Source organism: Xiphophorus couchianus, chromosome 4 (genome assembly GCF_001444195.1).
Source record: "Xiphophorus couchianus chromosome 4, X_couchianus-1.0, whole genome shotgun sequence".
In the NCBI taxonomy this organism is placed as follows: Eukaryota; Metazoa; Chordata; class Actinopteri; order Cyprinodontiformes; family Poeciliidae; genus Xiphophorus; species Xiphophorus couchianus.
In genome coordinates, this window is record NC_040231.1 from 33,018,582 (window position 1) to 33,040,916 (window position 22,335).

At 39.8% G+C, this 22,335-nt stretch overlaps 1 protein-coding gene across 1 annotated transcript; it reads right to left on the reverse strand.

The window, feature by feature from the left end:
• Nucleotides 1-142: 142 nt before the first annotated feature.
• adamts17 (ADAM metallopeptidase with thrombospondin type 1 motif, 17) lies at nucleotides 143-21,518 on the reverse strand. Its single transcript, XM_028015701.1, has 23 exons — nucleotides 21,331-21,518; nucleotides 19,264-19,625; nucleotides 17,456-17,627; nucleotides 14,544-14,716; nucleotides 14,183-14,266; nucleotides 13,814-13,956; nucleotides 12,727-12,770; nucleotides 11,899-12,004; nucleotides 10,786-10,926; nucleotides 10,483-10,633; nucleotides 9,626-9,727; nucleotides 9,337-9,482; nucleotides 8,993-9,162; nucleotides 8,498-8,625; nucleotides 7,725-7,845; nucleotides 7,177-7,257; nucleotides 6,842-6,999; nucleotides 6,225-6,384; nucleotides 4,749-4,884; nucleotides 3,663-3,867; nucleotides 3,156-3,308; nucleotides 2,115-2,259; nucleotides 143-1,969 (listed from the first exon to the last, which is right to left on the reverse strand). The coding sequence occupies exons 1-23, from the start codon at nucleotides 21,386-21,388 to the stop codon at nucleotides 1,950-1,952; spliced, it is 3,159 nt and encodes a 1,052-aa protein (XP_027871502.1). The 5' UTR covers nucleotides 21,389-21,518; the 3' UTR covers nucleotides 143-1,949.
• Nucleotides 21,519-22,335: the final 817 nt, after the last annotated feature.

Consider the following 22,335-nt stretch of genomic DNA (forward strand, 5'->3'; position numbering starts at 1 on the left):
AAGATTTATCCTTATATGTGTCGAAACTAATTCTTTAAAAAAAAAGCATATTGAAGAATGTCGCGAAAGAAAAAGCTCTTAGAATATTTTTTGTTTTAAAGTTCAAAACTATTCACATTGTTTGAACATATACACACTTTAACACCATAAGCTCACAAAGGTCAGTGTATTTTATTGGGATTTTATGTTCAGTTTAAGTAAATAATACAATAGAATGATGCTGGAAGCTGAGAAAGAGAGAATGAACACTTTGGCTTGAATGTTCGGTTTCCTGTCCATTCTGAGCAACAGCATCTCTAAAGCATAATGCTGCCATCACTATTTTATTTATATTTTTACAGTGGTGCGGGCTTCACAATGATGTACAGAGTAATGATTGGCATGTGGGCCAGAAGAATATTTAGGACTGAAGAGCATGTCAAATATTTTCTGAGTAAAATAAACCTTGATTATAGAAATTTCACTTTGAAAGGCGAACATATTTTCCAGCTTACATATACCTTCCTCTCACGCTTTGAGGTCAGACTCTTTGGAGGATGAGTAAAATGTCTGACTTAAAAAATATGTGATCAACTGACTTTTTCTCTTATGGTTCTATGTCACAGAACAACACAGGACATACAACCACACATCTCTCTAAAGGAGAATTTAGAGAGATCAAGCTGTCATGTTTTTGTTGGTTTGTACCCAAAGAGATCCCACACACAGGAAGAACATGCAGAAACACCCCAGGCTGGGATTTGAACCCAGGACCTTCTTGCTTCAAGGCAACAGTGCTACCAACTGCACCACTGTGCAGCCTGAGATGGAGTTTACATTAAGAAATATCAGATGTAGTTGATGTTCATTTCATGGAGCTGTCATAAATATTCTCACTATTCATGTAAAAAAAGAAAATGTAACAGAATTGCAAAAGTTTTCTATTATAGAACTGAAAAATAGAATTAGGTTTTGGTTACACAAATTTAGACCAATACATGAAAAAATATATATTTTTAGACAAAGAAGAAAGACAAGATTACAGGCAGCAAATAGTTAGCTGAAACTATTATTAAAAAAAAACCTGAAATTGGTTTTCAAAATATTTTTCATACACGTTGACATGCAGCTTTACTGAGATTCACAATCATGATAAAAACATGTTTTCATGCTCCAATCAGAGCATGAGACGGTCTGTTCTGCTGGACAGAACAAGCAATTTAAAAGCAAAGTAAAATGTATTTGATTATGCTAAACATTACTTAAGCTGAAATTATATGCATTAAGTAATTTGTACATTTTAAGATAAAATCACTTCAAGTGTGTGTAATGCAGGTATAGTACAGGGTTACAGCAGCATTAGCAAAGACACGTCTTCACTGTCACAGAACAATTTATCTTTATGATAAAGTTTGGGTTTTAGTCTCATATATTTTTATAGCACCAGTATTTAAACCCAAAACTACCACACAAACCCATGTATTAAACACAGTACATAACATCAACCAGGACCTCTTGGTCAGGTGGATCAAGTATTTCTGTTGCTGTTTAATTTAAACATAAATGCAGCTTGGAGCAAAAGCACCTAAAGTTGCAGTTTCTAAAGTTTTCCAAATTTCTTAAATTCCAAGATTTCTTTGTCCATAACAATGTAGAATCTGTGCTTTATATTGTAGTTTAATGTTGGAAACTCAAACAGTAATCTATAATCCAAAATTTAAAAAAAAAAGAATCAAAGATATGATCAAATATAATGTGCAATTCATCTTAAAGAAAAGCGTCTCTCCTGATGCAGTGGGAAGGATGGACGTCTGGCACAGATCCTCTCCGCGCCACAACTAAGAACCCAATTTGACTTGAAGATATCCATTGAACCAGCTGCTGTGGAGGTGATGTCTTCTCCCTCGTCCCCCCGTCAGCGGGGGGCTTCAGAGCAGAGGAGCTATCCAATCAGCACGAGGGTTAACCCTTCAGGCATCGGCTGGTTTTGCTGTAAAAATACAACAAAATTAACAAACTTGATGTTACCACAACAAATCTGTACTCCAAACTGAACTAACTGAAGGAATTGAAAGACATTGATGTTTAATTTGCAGCATCTCTTCGGTCCATAACAGAAGCAGAGTTTACATCACCTCTGTTAAAGCAGGATTCACGGTAACAGGATCGGTAAATTGGTGGTCTCAGAGTTAGTGGGCAGTTGTCGCCATGACGACCGGTGTCTTTATGCATGCACTGGACCACTCGTGACTGTACACCCTTTCCACACGTGGATGAGCACTGAAATAGCCAGAGTCATCCATTATGTTACGTTCATTTTATGGTTCTCTGTTGTTGAAATGAGAAGCTTACATAGAACAAATTAAAATTAGATGTTGCTTCAACATTTCTACACAACATTCTTTTCTCATGATGCATCTGTTTTATGAAATGCAACAGCCCCATAACACGATGCAGCCACCCCGTGCATTTCAGTTCAGATGTTCTCAGGCTTACTTGCGCTCCCGGATTTCCTCAGTTCCACTTTAGTTCTATCAAACAAAACATGTCTCCAAATATGAAGGTCTCTGTGGACATTTACAAACTTCATTCTGTCTTTCATGTGCTTCATTTGCAGTAATGGCCTCCTGCTCTCTGGCCTTTCAGCCGTGTCGCTGCAGAACATGTTTCTCTGTGGATAACGTCTCTGTCTCACCGGCTTCAGCAGCATCTTCACAAGATCTGGGGTCAGTTATGAATCCCACACCAAAGCAGGTTCATCACTGGGACACAGACTTCTACTCCTTCCTGAACGCTACAATGGCTGGACTTTCCCATCACGACTAGAACTGAACAGGTGAACTCCACACCTGTGAGCAGCTGGATGACCACGGCATGTTTAAATGTTTACTGCACCATAGAGATCTAACAGCCATAAAAACAAAGTGGTTCAGAGTAATAGTGATGCAAGTTCAGACATTTAACTTGGAAAATCTGCTTAAGAAAATCTAAGGCAAAGCAAGGAATAAAGATTGGTTTTAAGTTGCCAGGATTCAACAAGGATACCACAGATCTTTGTTGATAAAAAGGCCAAATGTTGCTCATGAGAAGTGATTAATACCAGTGTTTACTGATCCAGTTGCTTATCATTATCTCAATGTTAACCATACACTAAATATGTTTACTAACATTCATACCTTGGACCAGTCTCCAAACCTCCATTCAAAGCATTCTACGTCTTCCTCACAGGGTTCTTGTTGACTGGGCTTGGAATCAGGCTCACATCCTCCGTCTGGGCTTCTACACCGCACTGTCCGCGTGCGAAAACCCCGACCGCAGGCTGATGAACACTGGAAAATGGCAAGGAAAATATTATCAAAGCATAAAGAACATGCACCATTTTTATATTCATGAAGTTCCAACAACAATATACTAAACTCTGTGACACTGGACCAGCATTCAGCCTTCAGGAGGCGTTTCTACTCAGAGACAAAGTGACCTTCCTCTAATAGGTTCACAGTTAGTCTGCTCAGGCCTTCCAAATCCACCCTGGACGGCTATGAACTGTTTAAACATAGATTATTTAGCATTTTTTAACAAATAATGAACTTAGCACATTAAACCTACTGTAACAATCTAGTGTAAATTCTGCACTAAGTAGCACCAAAGAGTTCCTCATTTCCCACCGTAGAGTGTTGGACTACCTGTGACCAGTCTGAGGCCTCCCATTCTGGAAGGCAGAAGTTGCCCTCACAGTCCTGTTGCCCCACAGGTTTGCCCCCGTGGCAGTCCCGGTCCTTGGTGTGGATGAATGAGCCGTTTAGTGAGGGGTAAACACAAGACACTTGTCTCTGCTGGAGACCATTACCACAGGAGACGGAGCAGGGCCCCCACTCACCTGCCACCCACCTGTGGAGAATATCTCAGCTTTTATTCTTCACATTTTGAGTAACTCAGTCTATAACACATGTGATGTAACTTCACATCAAATTCTATCTCAGGTTTTCTATGCAATCTCACTAATCTTGTAAATGCAGGAAAACACCAGTGACTAACAGGCTCAGTTTAAAACTGAATGATGTTCCTGTTGTTGACTGAACAAGGCAACTCTAAGCAAACTGGTTTTCATCTTTGGTTTAAAGAAACTCAGTGTTTTCTACAAGTTTGCTCCAGATTAGAGGAGCAGAAAAACTGAATTCAACTCAATTTATTTCTATAGCATCACTTCACCACAAACACAGTCTCAACTCAAGGCACTTAAAAAAAATGTAATTTATTCAGACATACATTCAGTTAATCCTATTTATCATCAAGCGCAGTTTATTGTTTATTGTTTCTATGGAAACCCAGCTGTCAGAAGTCAGTCAACCACTGACTTCTAATAATTTCATTAATAATAAATTATTAATTATAATTATTAATAATTGCATCAAATGACAATATTGATTTTCCATACAGTTGAAAAGATAAGTAAATGTAGAAAACAGAATCACTTCCAAATGTAAATATCTCTACTGTAAATGTTTGGCTGCAGATGTTTAAAACTTAGTCCAGGGTTTGCACAAAGTTAATCCTGGAGGGCCGGCATCCTGCATGTTTCAGTTCTCTATCTGGTGGTAGAAACAACCTCCTCAGCATGTCAGTGTTCTTCTTAGGGCTTCTAACGAGCCATCATTTGATCAGGTGGCTAAACCAGGGAGAGAACTAAAACATCCAGGACCCACTTTGAGCACCACTGATCTAGAATGTCTTGATGTGCATGTGTGTGTGTTTGTGTGTGGGAGGCTGACCTGTACTGGCAGGGCAGACTGTTGCAGCGCTGCACCTTGGCCTGGGGCCGGGTCTCAGGCTGACAGTAGTTATTACTGACAACCTCCATGCTGTTATTGACTGTCCTCATACAGGAGACCGCTGTGCTCCTCTCACCTGCATGAAACACAACCATGGGTCAGACTCCACTGGTTCTGTAGTCTACAAAGTACCAGAGAAGGTGTGTCTGGCCCAAAACGTTAATACTGAGTATAGGATTGAATCACTAACAAATTATGACAAACAAAATGGAATACTGAAAAACAACTGTAGACTATTTGACTTATTAAAAAAACAACAAAAAAAAACCAAATGGCTATGGATAACAATGATATCCCCACTCAGCACAGCATCTGATTCCTGATGTCAGGTCTGAAGATGATAACCAGACCCAGACAAACCCTCCACTTAAGCAAAGAGACATTAACAAAACTACAGATGTGTCCAAGCCTCACTTCAAGTTAGACAAAGGATAATGTGATTTCAGGATCTTCATTGTATGACGACGAAGGGAGTATATGTGAGAAAAAAGAAAAGTGAGAGAGCGAGACAGAGTGAGGAAAACTGGGAGAACAGATATGAACAAGCAGTTTGGTTTCAGCTCCTTGTTTGAACTCTGCTTTGGATGCAGTCACTGCAAACATGACTGTAGGAAAGCTGCAGTGTGAAACTTTTATTAAAAAAATGTTTTTTTACATATTTGTTACAATTATCATTATGTTGTGACAGACAGATAATTTATGGGGGAAAAAATGAGTTCCTCTGTCTTCTCCCAGTGTTCCCAGTACAACCAGTCAGAGCCAGGATGCGGGTCTTAGCGCTGTCAATCACTCTCATGTTCACCATCTGCCCCTTGTTTTCTTCTACAGCTGGTTTGCCACAACATAACCTGCCACAAATGCTGAGGCTAGTTAGCATAGCCATCTAAGACAGTGAATAAACCTTCCTGGAACAGTAAGTTGTTTCTCCTCCATTGGCACAGTGAGCAGCATTGCCTGACAGCTCTAAGCCCCGCCTCCTGGCTCTGATTGGTTGTTTTTGGTCAGCATTTCTTCAGACAGCAATAGTAGCTCAGGGAGGAGGAGGAGCTCGAGCTTTTCACTGATTATCTGTCTCATATTATACAGTCACAACATGCTTAGTTTTAACATATATGTAAAAAAAAAAACATTTCTGTAAAGGTTATATACATAATGCAGCAAAAAACAATAATAATCACACAGACCAACCTTTCAGAGGGAAGCAATTTTCAATCAATTATTTAACTGATCTATTTCAGCCCAGAAACTTTGCTGAGGACCTGATCTACAAAGATTCAAATAAGGAATACTAAATTGCATAAGCAAAAAAAAAAAAAGAAAAAAATACCAAAGAAAACGTGCGTATTGCAACTGTGAAAGAACCTGAAGAGGAATGAATATGTTGGCATGGCGGTGTGAATAGTGTTGAACTCTTACCTCCCCCACACTGAACTGAACAGTTCTGCCAGGTACTGTGAGCCCAGACATAGAGGTACTCTGGTTCTGTCTGTTTCTCAGTGCTCCGGTCCTGGCTCGTGTTCACAGGTATGGTGTACTCATAGTGGATCCCATAGCTCTGATCGTGAAAGAGCAGGACCTACGATCACAACGAAAGTAACTGAAGAAAGCTCAGCAAGCCTTAAAGGGCCAGTGACATTTATTCTCCTCACATTGTCCTTTGCTGTTAACCTTGGAGCCTATTTCACTCATGGATATGATTTTTTATCTTTATAATACTGATTTATCTCCTGTCAATTTATTTCAGCCAACTGTTGATCAATAGTAAGATACATCCATTGATCATCTATACCCACCTATCCCTAGGAAAAACAACTGTACACACCCATACCTAATGCTCAGCTCACCTACATGACTCTCTCTATCAGTCATGTTTTTTGACTGAGGGAGGGAGAACCCACTCTTACCCACCTTTAAACTTAGGTTTCATATTTAGTGACAGAGTATTGATTCCACAAATCTTTGACTAAATATAACACTGAGTACATTTTTGTCTCTAAGCATATGTAACCCACCCGCTCACCGGCCCACCTTACCATTAGGTGTAAGGGAGTTTTAGTCGGCCCTTTGGCAGAAATCTTCTCCCACAGTCCTCTTCTAACATATCGCACCATGGTCCCAGCCAGCTCAAAGTCTCCTGGAAGTTCAATCTTCCAGTCGCTGTTGATGGATCTCTTGCTGGAGTCCTTAAGAGCTATAGGAAAATTACAGATTGAGTTTTCTGAAAAACATATATTTCACATTTACACACAAAGAAATCTGTATTTGTCATTCGTTCCATCCATAAGACAAGGGAAAAGATATTTTACCTATCTGTTTAAGTACAGATTTACAAGATGTATTTGTGGTGAGTGAACCAAGACATGATTACCCAGAAAGCTCTGTAAAGGTTTGTCCTCCATGACTTTGATCCTCCACGCTCCTGCGGGAATCACCACAGCCTCAACGTAGCCTGACAGAAACACACAAGCAAAAGGAGAAAAATAAATTAACTCAAGTGAACTATTATGTAGTTTAAACACAAATATTGATTTGTTAAAATAGTTTTGTGAAAGGAAGAAAATGGTCATCTCTTTACACTTTTGCCACATGCTGCTCAGTATAAGGGACTGCTGCAAAGTCTGAAGCTGCATTTCCATTAACCATAAAATTGTGCAAATTGAAATTACAAAAATAAATTTGCTTCATGGAAACGCACCAATTAAAAAAAATCATGTTTTTTGCTAAAAGGCTTTTGTGGTAGTGTGAGATGGTTTTTCAGCCATATCAAAATAGATGTCAGGTGTGTGAAATGCAATTTGTCAAAATGAGAGCTGGCTTTTTAAATTAAAAAAAAGGTCAAAGATGGAAAGTATTGTGTGAAGTTGACCCTGCTCTAAACGCATGATAGAAGTCTGATACTGAAACTGACACACCTACCCATTCCCTTGGTATAGTTGAAGTCTCCTTTCACAATTTTACAGGAGTCCCCATGTCCATTGCAAACACCACATGCATCTTCCTTTGCTGAGGAGCCGATGATGCCGTCACAGCCAATTTTCTGTTCATAGGGGGTAAAACCCAACAGTCAAAAAGGAGAAGTTAGAGGCTCCACTAGTTCATGTGTGAATAACCAAAAGACAACGTGTTTGCGGCTAAACAGTATTCACACAGTCCTCGCAAAGAATTAACAGTTGTCATATTTTAGGGTTAATTTAAGACATAATTACATAAGTTAGCATTATCTCTGTTTTTCCAAGCCCTCCTCTCCCCCAACATGTTTTGGGCTCTGACCCGACTGGGTTTAGTTTTAGTCACATCTGTTAGTTCAAGACCTAAACGTTCCACTGAACACTGCCACTAAAAGTCAGTTTATTCCTGGTACAGGTGGTTATGACTGAGTGAGTGCAGCTTCAGGGAAGATAGTGAAATCTCCAGTAGAACAGTTCTAGTGCCTAATTGTTGTATTTAGTTAAATTACTGGTTTGTAATTTAGCTAAAAATCTGTTTGTGATCTCACTTATCATCACAGAAAGTTTAACTTGTGGCTTCAAGTAGTGTGGGTTGAACATGCACATACAATGACACTGGATAATTACTCCAACCGTTTGAAACTCTGGCACATTATTCATCATGGGATAAGAGAATACATTGGATATCTTACCCATGTCCTCATCAGCAGCACAAACTAGAGCCGTCATGTTGATGCATACCTTACAGCTCCCTTTAATGCAGAGATCTGACTCATAAGGTCCACAGGAAGTGCCATCAATAACTTTGTCAGCCATCAGGGCCGGGACATCATGACCCACTGGGCTGCAGAACAACATACATGGCTTATCTGCTCATCCACACACACAGACACACACAGCTCGATTTTAGCAGGAGAAATGAAAGATGAACATACAAATAATAATGTTAAACTCCATTACTGTGAACAGCTATAAAAAGATAACTACAGTAGATGAAAACTGAAAAGTCTCTGTTATGCTACATATTCTTGTTTTGTTTTTTTGGTCTAAGCTTAAACTTCAGTAGATCAGGACTTTATAAAAAAAGATTTAAATACATTCTTAAAACCTCTGACAGAAAACGCCTTAAACGATAAACCCTTTCTTCCCACAGCGCACAGTATCCATGATTTGGCAGATCACCTGATGAGGTGAGACGTGTTTGTTTGTTTGTTTGTTTGTGTGTTTGTTTCTCACCATCATTAATGAATGCAGTCAGCAGTCTGCCCTTTCTTTTACTGGCATGTTGATCATAGGAAAGACACTGCAGGTCTCTGAAACTCGGGGCCCCTTTGGGGCACGGCTGACCTTGACACGCCTTGTGCTCCACACTGGCTTCTGGACAGTGCCGTCCATCTGGACCGGGCCTAGAGACAGAAGAAGTCAAAGTTATCAGTTATAGTTAGTTGCTGTCTCCATCCTTTTAATCTCCAGCTGTATGGGTTTTTTTAATACTGGGAATAACACCAGGTTTTAGTTTGTTTGTCTCTTGTCAGTTGGTGACTGCAATATGATGTATAGAAGTGCACACAGAAACATACGGCGGGTTGTCACACTTCCTCTGTCTGAACTGGACCCCAGTACCACAGGTCCGACTGCACATGCTCCACTGGCTCCAGGGACCCCAGTCTCCATCCACATGTTGGGGGATGGGAGCCTTACTGACACATTGTCCCCCTCTGCACCACTATAAAGGAAACATTCATATTTCACAACCGTACTGAAGTCAGAAATCTGAGAACATTGCACATCCTCTGAGAAAAGGTTCTGTGTTTGAAAAAAAAAAAGAAATGGTGAGAGGAACATTTTGTTGATTTCTGAGGATCTTACCTTGTCTGTTCCACACTCTGTTCCTTCCAGAGGGGGATCGAGTTTTGTCTTACATGAAGGATCTCCATCTACTAAACACCACAGGCCAGCACACATAAGATGCTGGAAAACCATCAGAGACAGAGGAGACAGCGGGGATGTTGTGTTAGAGCCAGCGGAGTCACAAATTGGCAGACATTGCTTCTGATTCATTTTTATTTCATTCTCAATGTCAATTTTTAAATATTATATGTTTTCCAGGCGCATAGTGACATTTTATAAAACAATGAAGTAACTACCTTCAGTTGTTATGAAAATGCTACATATATCGAAAATGACTTAAAAGACAATGAATATGATGCCTTAAGATTGGACCTCTGTCTCTTTAAGAAGCTCCTCTTTCCAACACTCTGCCTTCAACATTTCATTATGCCATATACAACCGTTCAGCAGACTGTTTGCTAATTGCTGCTGCAGGGTGGAGGTGGGAGATCGGCTGGGGAGTGAAGCTCCAAGGCGGAGCTATGAGCGTAGGCGGGGCTTTGTGAGAGCAAACGCTAAGGCACCCTGAATGGTTGCCGCGGGAGATTCAAGGATTCCTCTGGCATTCTTGAATGAATCAAAACAACACTGCATGAATGTGTTTGATAAGGGAATAATGTGATAATGTGATATATAAAGCTCAAAAAGTCCATTTGAACCTAAACCTAATCTGGGTCACACAAAACTGGGGCGGGGGAGTGGCTGGTTCTTGCTGCAAGGCATTAGTGTTACTAAGAGGCCACCACACAGATCCCCCCCTCACACACATATTTTTATTGCTAAATGTCAACTGACATACAGTTGCGAATGATGGAAGAATCAGTTGCATGTTGTACCTTCATGTCAGGGCAGGACGTGGAATTGATTCCGAACAGGATCTGGCATTGCTCGTCCGGACTGTAGTGCATCCCTGGAAGCTTGGAAGACAAGCGCATCCTGTAGCGGCTCCTAGGGTCTGTGTAGTGTAAGCACATGCTGGCTCCAGATCTGTTTCAGTGAAAACAATACTCATATGAGGGACGGAGTCCAAAATATGTTTGCAAATCTATCCTTGTTTTATTTTGAGTGGTGGTTGTGAGTGGTTCACTAGTCTGTAAGGTCCTGAAGCAAACAATCACTAGTGAGAGACACTTTCTGACCTGAGGAAGTTCTGCAGGTCACTGCGGCTGCAGGAGGACCATGACAGGTTGTTTGGGTTTCTGCCTTTCACCCATTCACCAGACATGATATGGGAGTGGCTGGTGCAGTTAGCATGGTCGTCATCATGGCTCATCCCCATGCTGAGGGAAATCATCAATGCATCACCATGTGGTTAAAGAGGAACAATCCCAAATACCTGAAATTCTCTTTCTATGAGATAGATCTTTAATACAATATACGCCCGACTTACCTTTCTGTCTATTTACTTCAGACTAAATTTTTACCATTCATATGACCCCCAGTGTTATTCAGTTTTCTTTTTTTTTTTTTCTGTTTTTATCCAGTTTGCCTTTTTCTTAAAAGTCCAGCAGTCTTCTTTCTAATTTCCCTCTAATTGAATTTATTCACTGTGACACTTCAGAATGTGTCGCCATCACTTTAACAGATGTGGGCTTTGCAATGAAACCAGCTTTTGTGTCTGTATGTAAAACATACATTTGAACCACATAACAAAATAACTTTGACTTTCTCCTAAACCCCACAGAGGCAGTGAGACCAGGCTCAGTTTTTCTATTTTGATGTTTTTCTTCATAAATAATGACCTTGTGGAAAATCTTGTGGGTTCTCCGTTCATACATTACTTTCAGTTTATTTTTAAAATAACCTGGAAGGAGATCTACTTTTTTACTGACTGGGTGACCTTGTAAAATATTGAAATGTTTGTAAAATATAGCTAACGAACGTCATGATTCGTCTTGTAACACATGAAAAAAATGTGTGAAACTCCATGTTAAACTGAAAGCTGTTTCCCTGAACGGCCTTTCCTTCTGATGTCTCCATGCAGAAACACACTTCACACAGATTATATACTATCACACATTGATTTCAACTTTGGGATGTAATCACAAACTCTGTAAAACATGTCGTGTTCAGAAAGAGACATTGAAAAGGTATTTTATTCTTTACTTCCAACATACTGAGCTCATATGTTTCTCCTGAGGTTCATCTTTTATTACGCCACAGCAGTATCACATTTTGTCAGCAATGCTACAAACAAATAACAAAGAGACTTTTCATTGGGAAAGCATGACATGAATCTGAGCACCACCTACTTGTGACCGAGCTCATGAGCAATGGTGAAGGCCAGATTTAGTCCATTGTCCTCTGCTAATACACACTTCCTCTTTGCACTACAAGCACCACCCAGGTAAGCCATACCTGAAACACAAAGGAATTATCCAGTGTGAAAGCATCTTAGTCAACACGTTGCAGGGTCATAATGTCGGATCATTTATTATAAACATTTTTATTTAGCGGATCGCAAAATGATCAACCATAGACAGAATGCAAATGATTACACCACATTCTGGAAAACTGTCCTTACTTTGTGAGATAGTTAGGACACCCTATGAGAGTCTGTGTATTTTTCTGACATGTATGGGTTTATAAGTATTTAACATTGATTCGTACAATATCGACAAATTCAAGAAATATAAATAACAAAAACAGAAGAAAGTATCTTTTAAATTTTTCGGAAAAATTTACACAAAAAAATATGAATATTTGAATTTGGAGTGGGGATGCCGGCCGCTGCTGCTGCCTCCTCTGGGTGGAGGCTTCATGGTGAATCTCTGCAGCAGCAGAACCAGCAGAGGAGCTTCAGCCACACAATAATAATAACCACACACAGAATGAGTTTATTGTGTGTGTTTCATTTTATTTAATCTTTGTGCTCAATTTTAGTTTAGACACTGAATATACAGTACTTAGTGACTATGTGATTAATATTTCTCTTGCAAATTGTTCTTAGTGAACAAGAAAAGAGACATAACTTTGCTTCAGTGCATTTTATTTACTGGAAATGGCGTTGGAATTTTCGTTATTTTAAGAATCCCATATGAGAATTGACCTTGAGAGAAGAGGAGGTAAAACATACTTACCGACTGTATCACAGGGTTCATCTTTATGAACACAGAAATCAGTCCTGAGAGACCAAACAAAGAAATTACAACACTGAGTTATTAAAAACAACGAGGCAGGATTTCAGACAAAGTAAACAAGGATTTGTGAAAAGTTGTAAATTGCTTTATACTAATAGTGTTGATAAATGTCAGTACTCAACTTCTGCTAGAGGAACAAGATCATCAAAATGCCCTTTAAAAATGCCTGAATATTTTTAGCTGAGCTGTTGTGCAATTTTAATTAAACAGAAATCATATTTTAAATAAATTGATAAAATGACATCCTGCTTTTCTTCTAAATAACCTTTTTGCCCTACATTATAAGTCACCAGCACAGAAAACCAGTTTCTTCCATCAGTTTATCTAACATCTTTCAATCAGTGTCTCACATGTTGCTGGCTCAACAGACGGTTGCAAAAAATAAAATAAAATCATGTTTTGAGAACATTTGTAAATTGTACTATGATTAATTTAGTGTTACTGTTGATTATCAAATTGAAATTCACTTGATAAAGTCCCATCACTATTTTTCATACTTCCTGTATCAACACTAGTTACAGCCATCAGCCATTACCAGAATCAACAACATCAGCAAGTTTTTGAAAAGCTGCAGTTTCAAAACCACAGACGTTTTCCATGATTCCTAGAGCTTGATCATTTAAACAAGTTTCCAGTGTGCTGCCCCTCCACCATGTTGCTGAGCACTGGCAGTCAGCTGGCTGAAAAGGAGCTACCACTCTTCTCTCCCACATGAAGATTTTTTTATTATTATTACAATCAAAGCCATCCATTGCATAAGAACTAAAGGATGAATCCTTATCCCTTTTAGCACTGACTGAAAAACAACAGCTGGGATGTTCAAACCATCTGGAGGTTTGATCTTCAGTTTGTGAGAATCTACCAGATGTGTTGAACAAATGAAAACATTGTGTCTGTCTCTGTTTCTGGCTGCTGCATCAAGATTTAATACAACAGAAAGGAGACTTCTAATATGTAATAGTGTCAGGATTTGGATTCAATTTAGTGAAGTAAGATCTATCTTTTGGAGTAGGTGCAGACTGCATACCTGGTGATCAGAACAGCCGTGTCGTACTGTCCACCTGTAATGTGGTTGGTACCGAGGTACCGAGGGACTGAGAACTCCTGATGCTGCCATTGACAGAAGCTCTCCAGAGACCTCTGTCCATGGTGGCTTATCTTTAGTTTTTCCTGATGACATGACAGGTACAGTGATGCAATCTTATTTATTCCTGACATAGTCATAGTATATAGCTTCAAAGAAAAACAGAAAACTGGAAGCAATAAAATTAGAAGCTAAAATTATTATTAGCACTTACCCCCTTGTAGTGTTTTTCTACAAATGTCCACAACCATGATCACACACCAAAGTACTACGGATGTTAAAATTATAAAAGGAGATGAAAGTGAAACTTACCGGTCTGATGTGAAGCAAAACCAGTTTATTGACTCTTATGTTGACTGTAACTCCCAGACTCTTGTGCTGGAACATGTTGTCAACCTGATCACAGTGAGGGAGAAAGCTGAATGGTTTACTTCTTTAGCAGCTGTGCTGTAAGGTTGAACATGTTTGAACATTATTTGATGTCATTTCCATCATCAGGAAAGCTGATTTTCTAGTAGGAGGATAAACCACTTTTCTCAGTTTATAGTAAAAATCATTGTGCTTTCTGTCTAACCTGATCTTAAATATGTATTGGATCAACCTTTTGACTGAAATGTCATAACTTTCCTTTAAATATTCTGATTTGACTCAAAGTCCTTCCTGGAATTCTCACCATATTCATGATAGTAAGCAGGAATCTTTGTGCCACTTCAGCACCGTGGTACTGCACCATGTTGAGGTCTGCCACTACCACGGTCTCCAAAGTGTATGTTTTGTGTAAGTTCATGGTGTTCCTCTTGGTGCGACCTTCTTCACCCAGTTTCGGTTTCTTCTTCTTTTTCTGCCCTGCAACAAGCAGGGAGAAAAACAAAGATTAGACACAATATCTGAGACAAAAACTTCTCACCAAAACATCTGAAGCACTGAATCTGGGATATGTTTTCAATCAATGACAAACTTTTAGGTTGCAATCATGTTGAGATTTCTTCAGATGCAGACAACCCTGTCCTGATTCTTGGCCATCCTCATGTGTATGGACCTTATTTATGGAATGGTTTACAGTCACGTGGAACATCAGGCATTTTTCTACAAGCATTCATCACTATGTGGGGAGCATAAAATTGTTGAAAATGTTTTGGTATGCTGAAGAATCTAGAGTTCCTTTCACTGGAAGTAAGGAGCCGAGCCCAAGTTATGAAGTCAGCCTGACACCATGATTCCCTCTGGGCCAAACGTCACATTTAGCAAAATGCATTCAGGCAGCTGCCTTGGAAAATCCAGACCTGTCCATTGGAAAACTTGATGGAGAAGCTTGACTCCCTAACCCAGATCAAATGTCCCAGCAGCTTTTAGTCTCAGTGGTGGCATGCTTTACACCACGCCGATGCTTTCTATTGAACTTGGTGATGCAAGGCTTGGATGCAGATGGAAACCATGGAAACCAGCTTCATAAGCTGGTTTCAGCTTATGAGCCATGAAGCTGGTTCCAGCTTCTGTGGCCTACACTGTTCTGTAGGCCACAGACTGTAAAAACACAAAATCTTACCAAGTATTTTTGGTCTAATTTCTAACGCAAATTTCTTAGTAAACTTCAAGTAAGACAAACTAACGTACAAGTAACTTTTTAGCAAGACAAAGGCTTGTTTTAAGTAAACAATTTCTTACTATTAATGAAAATGTACTTGTTCCATTGGCAGATTATTTCACTTATAACAAGACATTTTTCCCATGTTAAAAGTTAATTTATTTGTCAATGTAACTAGTACTTTTCCATCAATTATTTACTTAAAACAAGTCTCTGCAACACCAGATCTGAACCTAATGAAAGTGAGGTGACACTCATTGTTCCTTAGCTACTCTGTTCAGTTTAGACCATTTGTTTTACGGTTTGGAAAAGTTATTCTGATGTGATATTGGTTTGTTCATTCTTTTCCTCCCCAGTCTTCTGAGAGGAATTGGGGTGAAGGAGGAGGAAATAAGGAAAAAATGGAATGCTAATATAGCTGTATAGATCAATATAACAAACTGAATAAATAATTGTATAAGACTATAGCACCTTTTGTGAACAGACGAGATGCACATTCTTCATGTTGTTCTTTAATAAAAATCTGAATGGGTAAAAAACAATCCTCTGCATCTTCCTGAAAAGTTATTTTTAATTTAGTTTGTCTTATTTGAAGTTTACTGAGATATTTGCACTAGAAATTAGAATAAAAATACTTGGTAAAATTTTGTCTTTTTGAAGTGCATTTTGGAGGTCTGCAGCCACTAATTCTGTAAAATGTCATTAACCTCTAACCTCACATCTACTTAAGCCATGAGTGATTTTATGTGGACTCCTATTAACTGGCTGAGTTAATACAACCAACAGTTGACTGAGAAACTTTTAGTTGTTATGAAATTTCACAACTGGACCTGTTGCCAAGGTAGGCTCATGTCAACGCACCATTCAATGAGATGGAAAGTTTGGAGGAGACAGTTGGCATGCCTTGGGACTGTATTTTATACATCTGTGGATGTATAAAAAAAATAATGATTTGAATGAGTAAGCAAGCACTTTTGGTGATCTGCTGTATGTTGAAAATCAGATCAAGCATATCATAATCCAAAAAGCTCTCCATTTGGGATTCTTCTTGTTAGTAATCATTATAAAGACAGAAGGCAGACATTTTTAAAGAAAACATGTTTTCTTTAAACATTCAAAGCTAAAAAGAAAATACAGACTGTGTCTCATAGTCCTGCTGTTTTTCCATTAATATACAGCTCTATAACGGCTCAAGAAAAATACAAATGAAAATAATTCACTTCCTGAGTGTTATAGACTTTTAAGTTGATTTCTATTTGTATTCTAACAGGACAACATTTTTTTTGTTGTTGTTGCAAAAATGCTATAAAGATTATCGCTGTTGCTGTTAAGTAACAGACAAGAACATACCAGCCGGCATCATGGAGCTGTAAGAGAGAGACAGGAGGAGAAAGAAATGAAAACGGAGCGATGAGAGAAGGAGGACAAGCAGGAGAGTAGAGCAGGAGCCAGTAAAACAGTGCCAGGTGAATGTGCAGTGTGTGGGACTGGGTTAGCACGGCGCCTTTCAGGATTTCATTAACCTCTTAAAGTCAAAGGTGTGTGGTCCAAACCTTTGCTTTGTGACATCTGAAAACAATCTAAAGCAGATAGGCTCAAACTCCAGTCCTGAGGTTTGGTGACCTTTAAACGTTTCTCTGCTTCAACAAACCTGGCTCCAGTATGTACTCATTAGCAGAGCTCTCAATAGAGCCTGATTGCATGCTAGTGAGGCAGTTTTTCCATTTATTTCCAGTATGCATGACAATGGTCATGCCTAAAAGTTGCAGGATTCTGGCTCTCCAGGGATGCAGCTGATCTAAAAAATTATTAATGTCCCTTCCTGATGTAATAGGATGATGTATTCCCAATATTTGATTAGATTTTTATAAACTGCTTATTTGATACATTTTTGACTGGTTGTTGGTGGCTATGGAGTCAGATGAAATGCTTGTGTGAACCCAGCTCCTGGGCTGAACGTCTGCCCCAGTCGGCTCCTGCAGCGTCTGGGTGTCTCTTACCTTCTGCAGTCCCACAGTGGATGGGCTGGCCGGCACACTGACCAGGGGAGCTCTTCGGTGAGCACCGGTGTCGGACCAGCTGGTGCTTAATTCCGGAGAAAGACTGCGATGGATCATATTCACCCACAGGCTGGATGAACAGGCTGTCCTCCCCAATCTGAATTAGCCCAGTCTGTGCAGAAACATGCATCAAGTGAAAGGTCTGCAATGAGGAGATGCTTCTGAGGAAAAATGCCCTGGAGCTGTCGGTGCACCTTCTTGTTTCTGTCCTTTAATGTAGCAATATTTGAAAATATTTTTTTTTTTCAAAGAAAGTGGAGTAGTTGTTAGCACATTTGCCTCACAGTAAGGAGGTCCTGGATTCAGATCCCAGTGAGGTTCTCCTCTGGGTACTCCAGCTTCCTCCCACCATCACAACACATGCATGTTAGTCTAAATGCCCCCTGGGTGTCAGAATATGCTGGTCTGGTCCTGTGATGCCCTGATGGAGTGGACACTTGTCCACTCCATCAGGCCTCTCAGCGACCCAACAAGGGTTAACTGTACAGTTTGCTAAACGGGTAGGGGGAAAAAATGACACATATTCATAGTTTGTGCACTTAGAACTCAACAAAGCTGTAAGTTGAGCTTTAAGATGCAAAATGAAGAAAAAAAAGAAACAGGAGCAAGAAACGGGCTGGGTGTTTAGCATTTACACTCTAATGGGTTTCTCATCAGCTGATTAAAAGTTTAAGATTATTACCAATGGGAAAAAAAAATACAAACCAGAGCTAAAACATTTTTAGTGGGACCTCCATGTCATTGAAAGGGATTTTGAAAATTAAAACTTTCTTTCATCTAACAAATTTCCCATCCTTCTTCCTCCTGTACAAAATTTGTAGCTCGCAAAAAGCAGACATGATTCTGATTCAACCAGAACGCTTCTCCACAACACATTGACTGCAACTAGAAATTATGTCCATAAATGTTATATTGCAAAAATGACTGTTTTTCCATCTCATCAGGAATAAATTGTTGCAGAAAGCCTCGCTCGTACATTTCAATAATTCTGCTATGCTCATAGATAGAAAGTCTTTCTACATCTGCCATCAGGGGGTCGTCATGACAATGTGAATGACTAACACAAAATGACCTGAGACAGATTTCTGGATTGATTTGACCTTTTTAAGGATATATTCTTAAACTTTTAATCAGCTGATGAACGCTGAGTTTTTCAATAATTTGCTTATCCAGTCTCTGGTTCGTTTGAGTGAGAGATTACATACAAACCCACACATGTCTGCTGTGACATCCAATCCAACAAACACCTGATTTCCAGTGAAGGCTGGAAATCCACAATTTAATTAAAATAATCAATCTAGATATGACCGAACCAGCAGCTTTTCTGTTTTGACTCCATCGTTGTTAAATGAAGACATTGAGGAGTTCTCTGTGTGGCCCTGCTCACTTTAGGTTAGATTTATGACAAGTTAATCCTACAATTCTCCAAACCCAGAGTTTTAGATTCATAGTTAGACTTTTTATGAAATGAGACAGACAATCTTAAAAGATAGTAAAACTTAGCTGGGATGCTCCAAACGTTAATATTTCATCCAGAGGAAACATGTTGGTCAAATAATAGATTACTTTAAACCCAAACCTGACAGAGGTATTAAAAATTGGATGTTCAACTACATGCATATAGAAAGAAACATATACTCATTACAGGTTAGCCTGTAACCACATCATCTGATTTAAGATTGAATTCATTGATTAATTTGAACATCATGACACCTTATCAGCTATCTGAAAACAAAAGATAGATTTACCAAACCGCCACAGGTGCTTAGTGATGCCAGAGAGTCTGTATGGTTGATGATAAAGCCAGAGTAAAAACAAAGCTGCTTCATGGACAGATGTCTGACTACTACACTTTGGTTCCTGAGCCTCTCCTCTATTACAAAATCTCTTGAAAGAATTTTGCGCTCTCGTCTTAAATTAAGATACAGACTCCTTCCAAAAGCCGACAGCGACACAATAATGTTCTCTGCCTCAGAATGTTCTTTACTCGAGAAATCCAAGGGCCACTGATGATGGTGCTGCAGCCTGTAGGCAGGATCCTCAGACAGATGCGTCTCCTGGCTGGACAGCAGCCTGGGAATCACCTCAGCTGTTTCCACATCAGTTTGAGCTGTGGGCAGAAATAACGTCCAGTTAAACATTGCAGCTACATGTAGGCCAGCTGGAAGCTTTGCCTCAGGATGCCCAGCTGAGGATTATCTCAGATAGGCATTCTGTAACAAGTAGACATTAAATTCATATTTAGCATTTAAATACATAAAAGTCTTCTCCTTTTCTCTTCACTTTAACCCTCCACACCCTCACCTGCCTCATGCTTTGGTTTTTCAACTGTCCTCTTTTGATCAGGTTCTAAATGACCTTCCAGCCATTTGCAGCAAACAGTGATATGTGACAAATTCAATAATGAAAAAAAAAAACCGTATATATATATATATATATATATATATATATATAAACCCTTTCTTAAAAAACAGAATGTGGTGCTGTCAAAGTTAATGTGTTAATTGCATGTAAAGTCAAATTCCTTTTAAAGTGGTAAATTTCTTTTGTGTAATTAACGTTCTTTATATGAGTCCTAGTTTTCTTTGTTACATTTTATGCATTATTCTTTGTTTCCTTTCTGAAGTCTGTCTTTGTCAATTTTACTCCATGACAGGAAAAGCTCTATTATCTTGTGTGAGAATATATGTACAGGAGTTCTTCTGGCAATTATTTTTTTTACAGAATTTTGATAATATTTTTCATATTCAGTGATCTTTCACACTCAGCAGCAGAGCAATACTCACAGTATTTTTGGCCCACTGGGTGACAGAGTCTCCAGCAATGTGAAGAGGTCAAATGAATCTAAGATGATCTGCAACACGACCGTCAGTTAAATCAGTGGTCCTCAACCACCGGGACCAATTGGTACCGGGCCGCGCAAGAAATAATGAACTACTTCCGGATCTTTTATTTTGAAAATCCTAAACCGGATTTTACTGGTTACTCTTGCGCCTCAAAATTGAGCCAACTTGCAGCAGAATGAGTAACAAAACAACATCGGAGTACTGGCGCGCACCCCCTTCCAACAACAGCATCGGACTTGATAGTTAGGACGTGCCCCCCCACGCCCCCCCCCTGCTCCGCAGCAAATTATGTCCAAACTTTTGACAGGTTATGTACAATGGCTTCCGTTTACACAAACATCTGACTTTTCTGTTTCATTTTTAAAATGTGCTTAATTTATTGAGCCGAGAAAATAAAAAAAACAACTGTCCGACAAGTTTTTTTTTTAATGTTTTTAATATAGAAGACGATGTTGTGCTGCATGGCAAAAATAAAAAAAAAGTGTTGGTTCTTCCCCCTTCATATTCATACCATAATCTAGGGGACAGAGCCCCCTGAGTCTTCAAGCCTATTGACGTCCCTGCCTGACAGGGGGGGAAAGCTAGCTCGGATCCCAATGACGTTCTGGCCGCCGGCATCTTCAGAAATTTGTACAGCCTAAATACACACACGCACGCGCACACACCGGTGTGTGGCTGAAAGGTCCGAGCGCGAATAAGAGCGATTTGTTCAGCCATACACACCAAAACGGTCCGGGCCGACGGTAGAGAGCTCTGTGTGTTCTCAAACAAAAAACCGGTGCTTCGCAAAAAAAAAATCTTCAGCTCGATGTTTCCAGTAAAACTAAAGACTTCTGCAAAGTGTAGCTTTTTGTTAGACTGCTGATCAGATCAGCGTTTGGACAAACGGGACAACCGAGAGAAAATCACTTTGTTTTACAGCAGATTGACTTTTTCACACATAAAAAAAAAAAACGGGTCAAAACTTACCCGTCAGTCCGATGCAGAGCAGACAGAGGAGCAGAGGGGGGACATGGCTGTAGCGCATGATAACAACTCACAAAACGGGACTGATAGGTTTTTACTGTCCGGCTTTACTAACCGCTCACCGTAACCATCCAACGGGATAAGTTTTCCTGCGCTGAGGAAAACGGTTTAGTAAGCAGACTGGACCCGCCTCCAGCCAGGGAGCAGCCCCGGTGCTGCCTCCTCTCCAAACACTGCTCACTTTAAACCTACAGTGGGTGTGAAAAATAAATGTGCTAAACTGGCCTAAGTTAAATCTCAGCATACCTGATGCTGGAGTAATCATCAGTAATCTGAAGCTGGCTAATGATTGTTTAAAGGGGCAGTGTTATGTGTTTTCCAGGCACCTGGAAACGTTACCTTCAGTTGTTGTAACAACGCTATATTATAAAATATGAAAGAAATTTGACTTTGTAGTTTAATGCCTTGACATTGGGCCTCTAAAGCTCCTGCTATTTCTGAAAGTCCACCTTCAGGAAGTCATTACAACATGGCTCCTCTATTAAGCCTTTAACAACGTTTTTACAAGCATTTAACTGAGAAGTAGTATATACAGGTGTCTGCTAATTGCTGCTGGCTAGTCTGAAGGAGCGGAGTGGGGGCTTCCAGGGTGGGGCTGCTCTGTGAGGATGAAGCCTGGAAACTGCAGCTCTGAGGACGAGCTGTCTTCAACCCATTCTCACTCCCAACTCGTCATATATTGACGCATGCTACGGTCCGTCCTCGGTCACATGTTGACGCGCACGGTACCCCTTTCGCGTCAATGTGACGCGAGGGGTTTTATACTATGCCTTACCGTAATTTTTGCCCTAAACCTAACCAAGTCGTTGGGTTTTGAAGGTTCGGCAGCGGTTACGAGAACCCTTCGCATCAAAAATCCACGTAAAACATGTGACCTTCCCAAATCGTCAACATGTGACGCTGAAGGACCCTGCCCAAGTCTACCCTTCGCGTCAATATGTGACGCAT

Coding starts and splice junctions, on each gene's coding strand:
- adamts17 (XM_028015701.1), bottom strand. CDS start 21,388: ATGCGCTACAGCCATGTCCCCCCTCTGCTCCTCTGTCTGCTCTGCATC. Junction 7,000..7,176: donor ACCTTTACAGAGCTTTCTGG/GTAATCATGTCT, acceptor ATTTTCCTATAG/CTCTTAAGGACTCCAGCAAG. Junction 3,868..4,748: donor AGTCTGCCCTGCCAGTACAG/GTCAGCCTCCCA, acceptor TATTCTCCACAG/GTGGGTGGCAGGTGAGTGGG.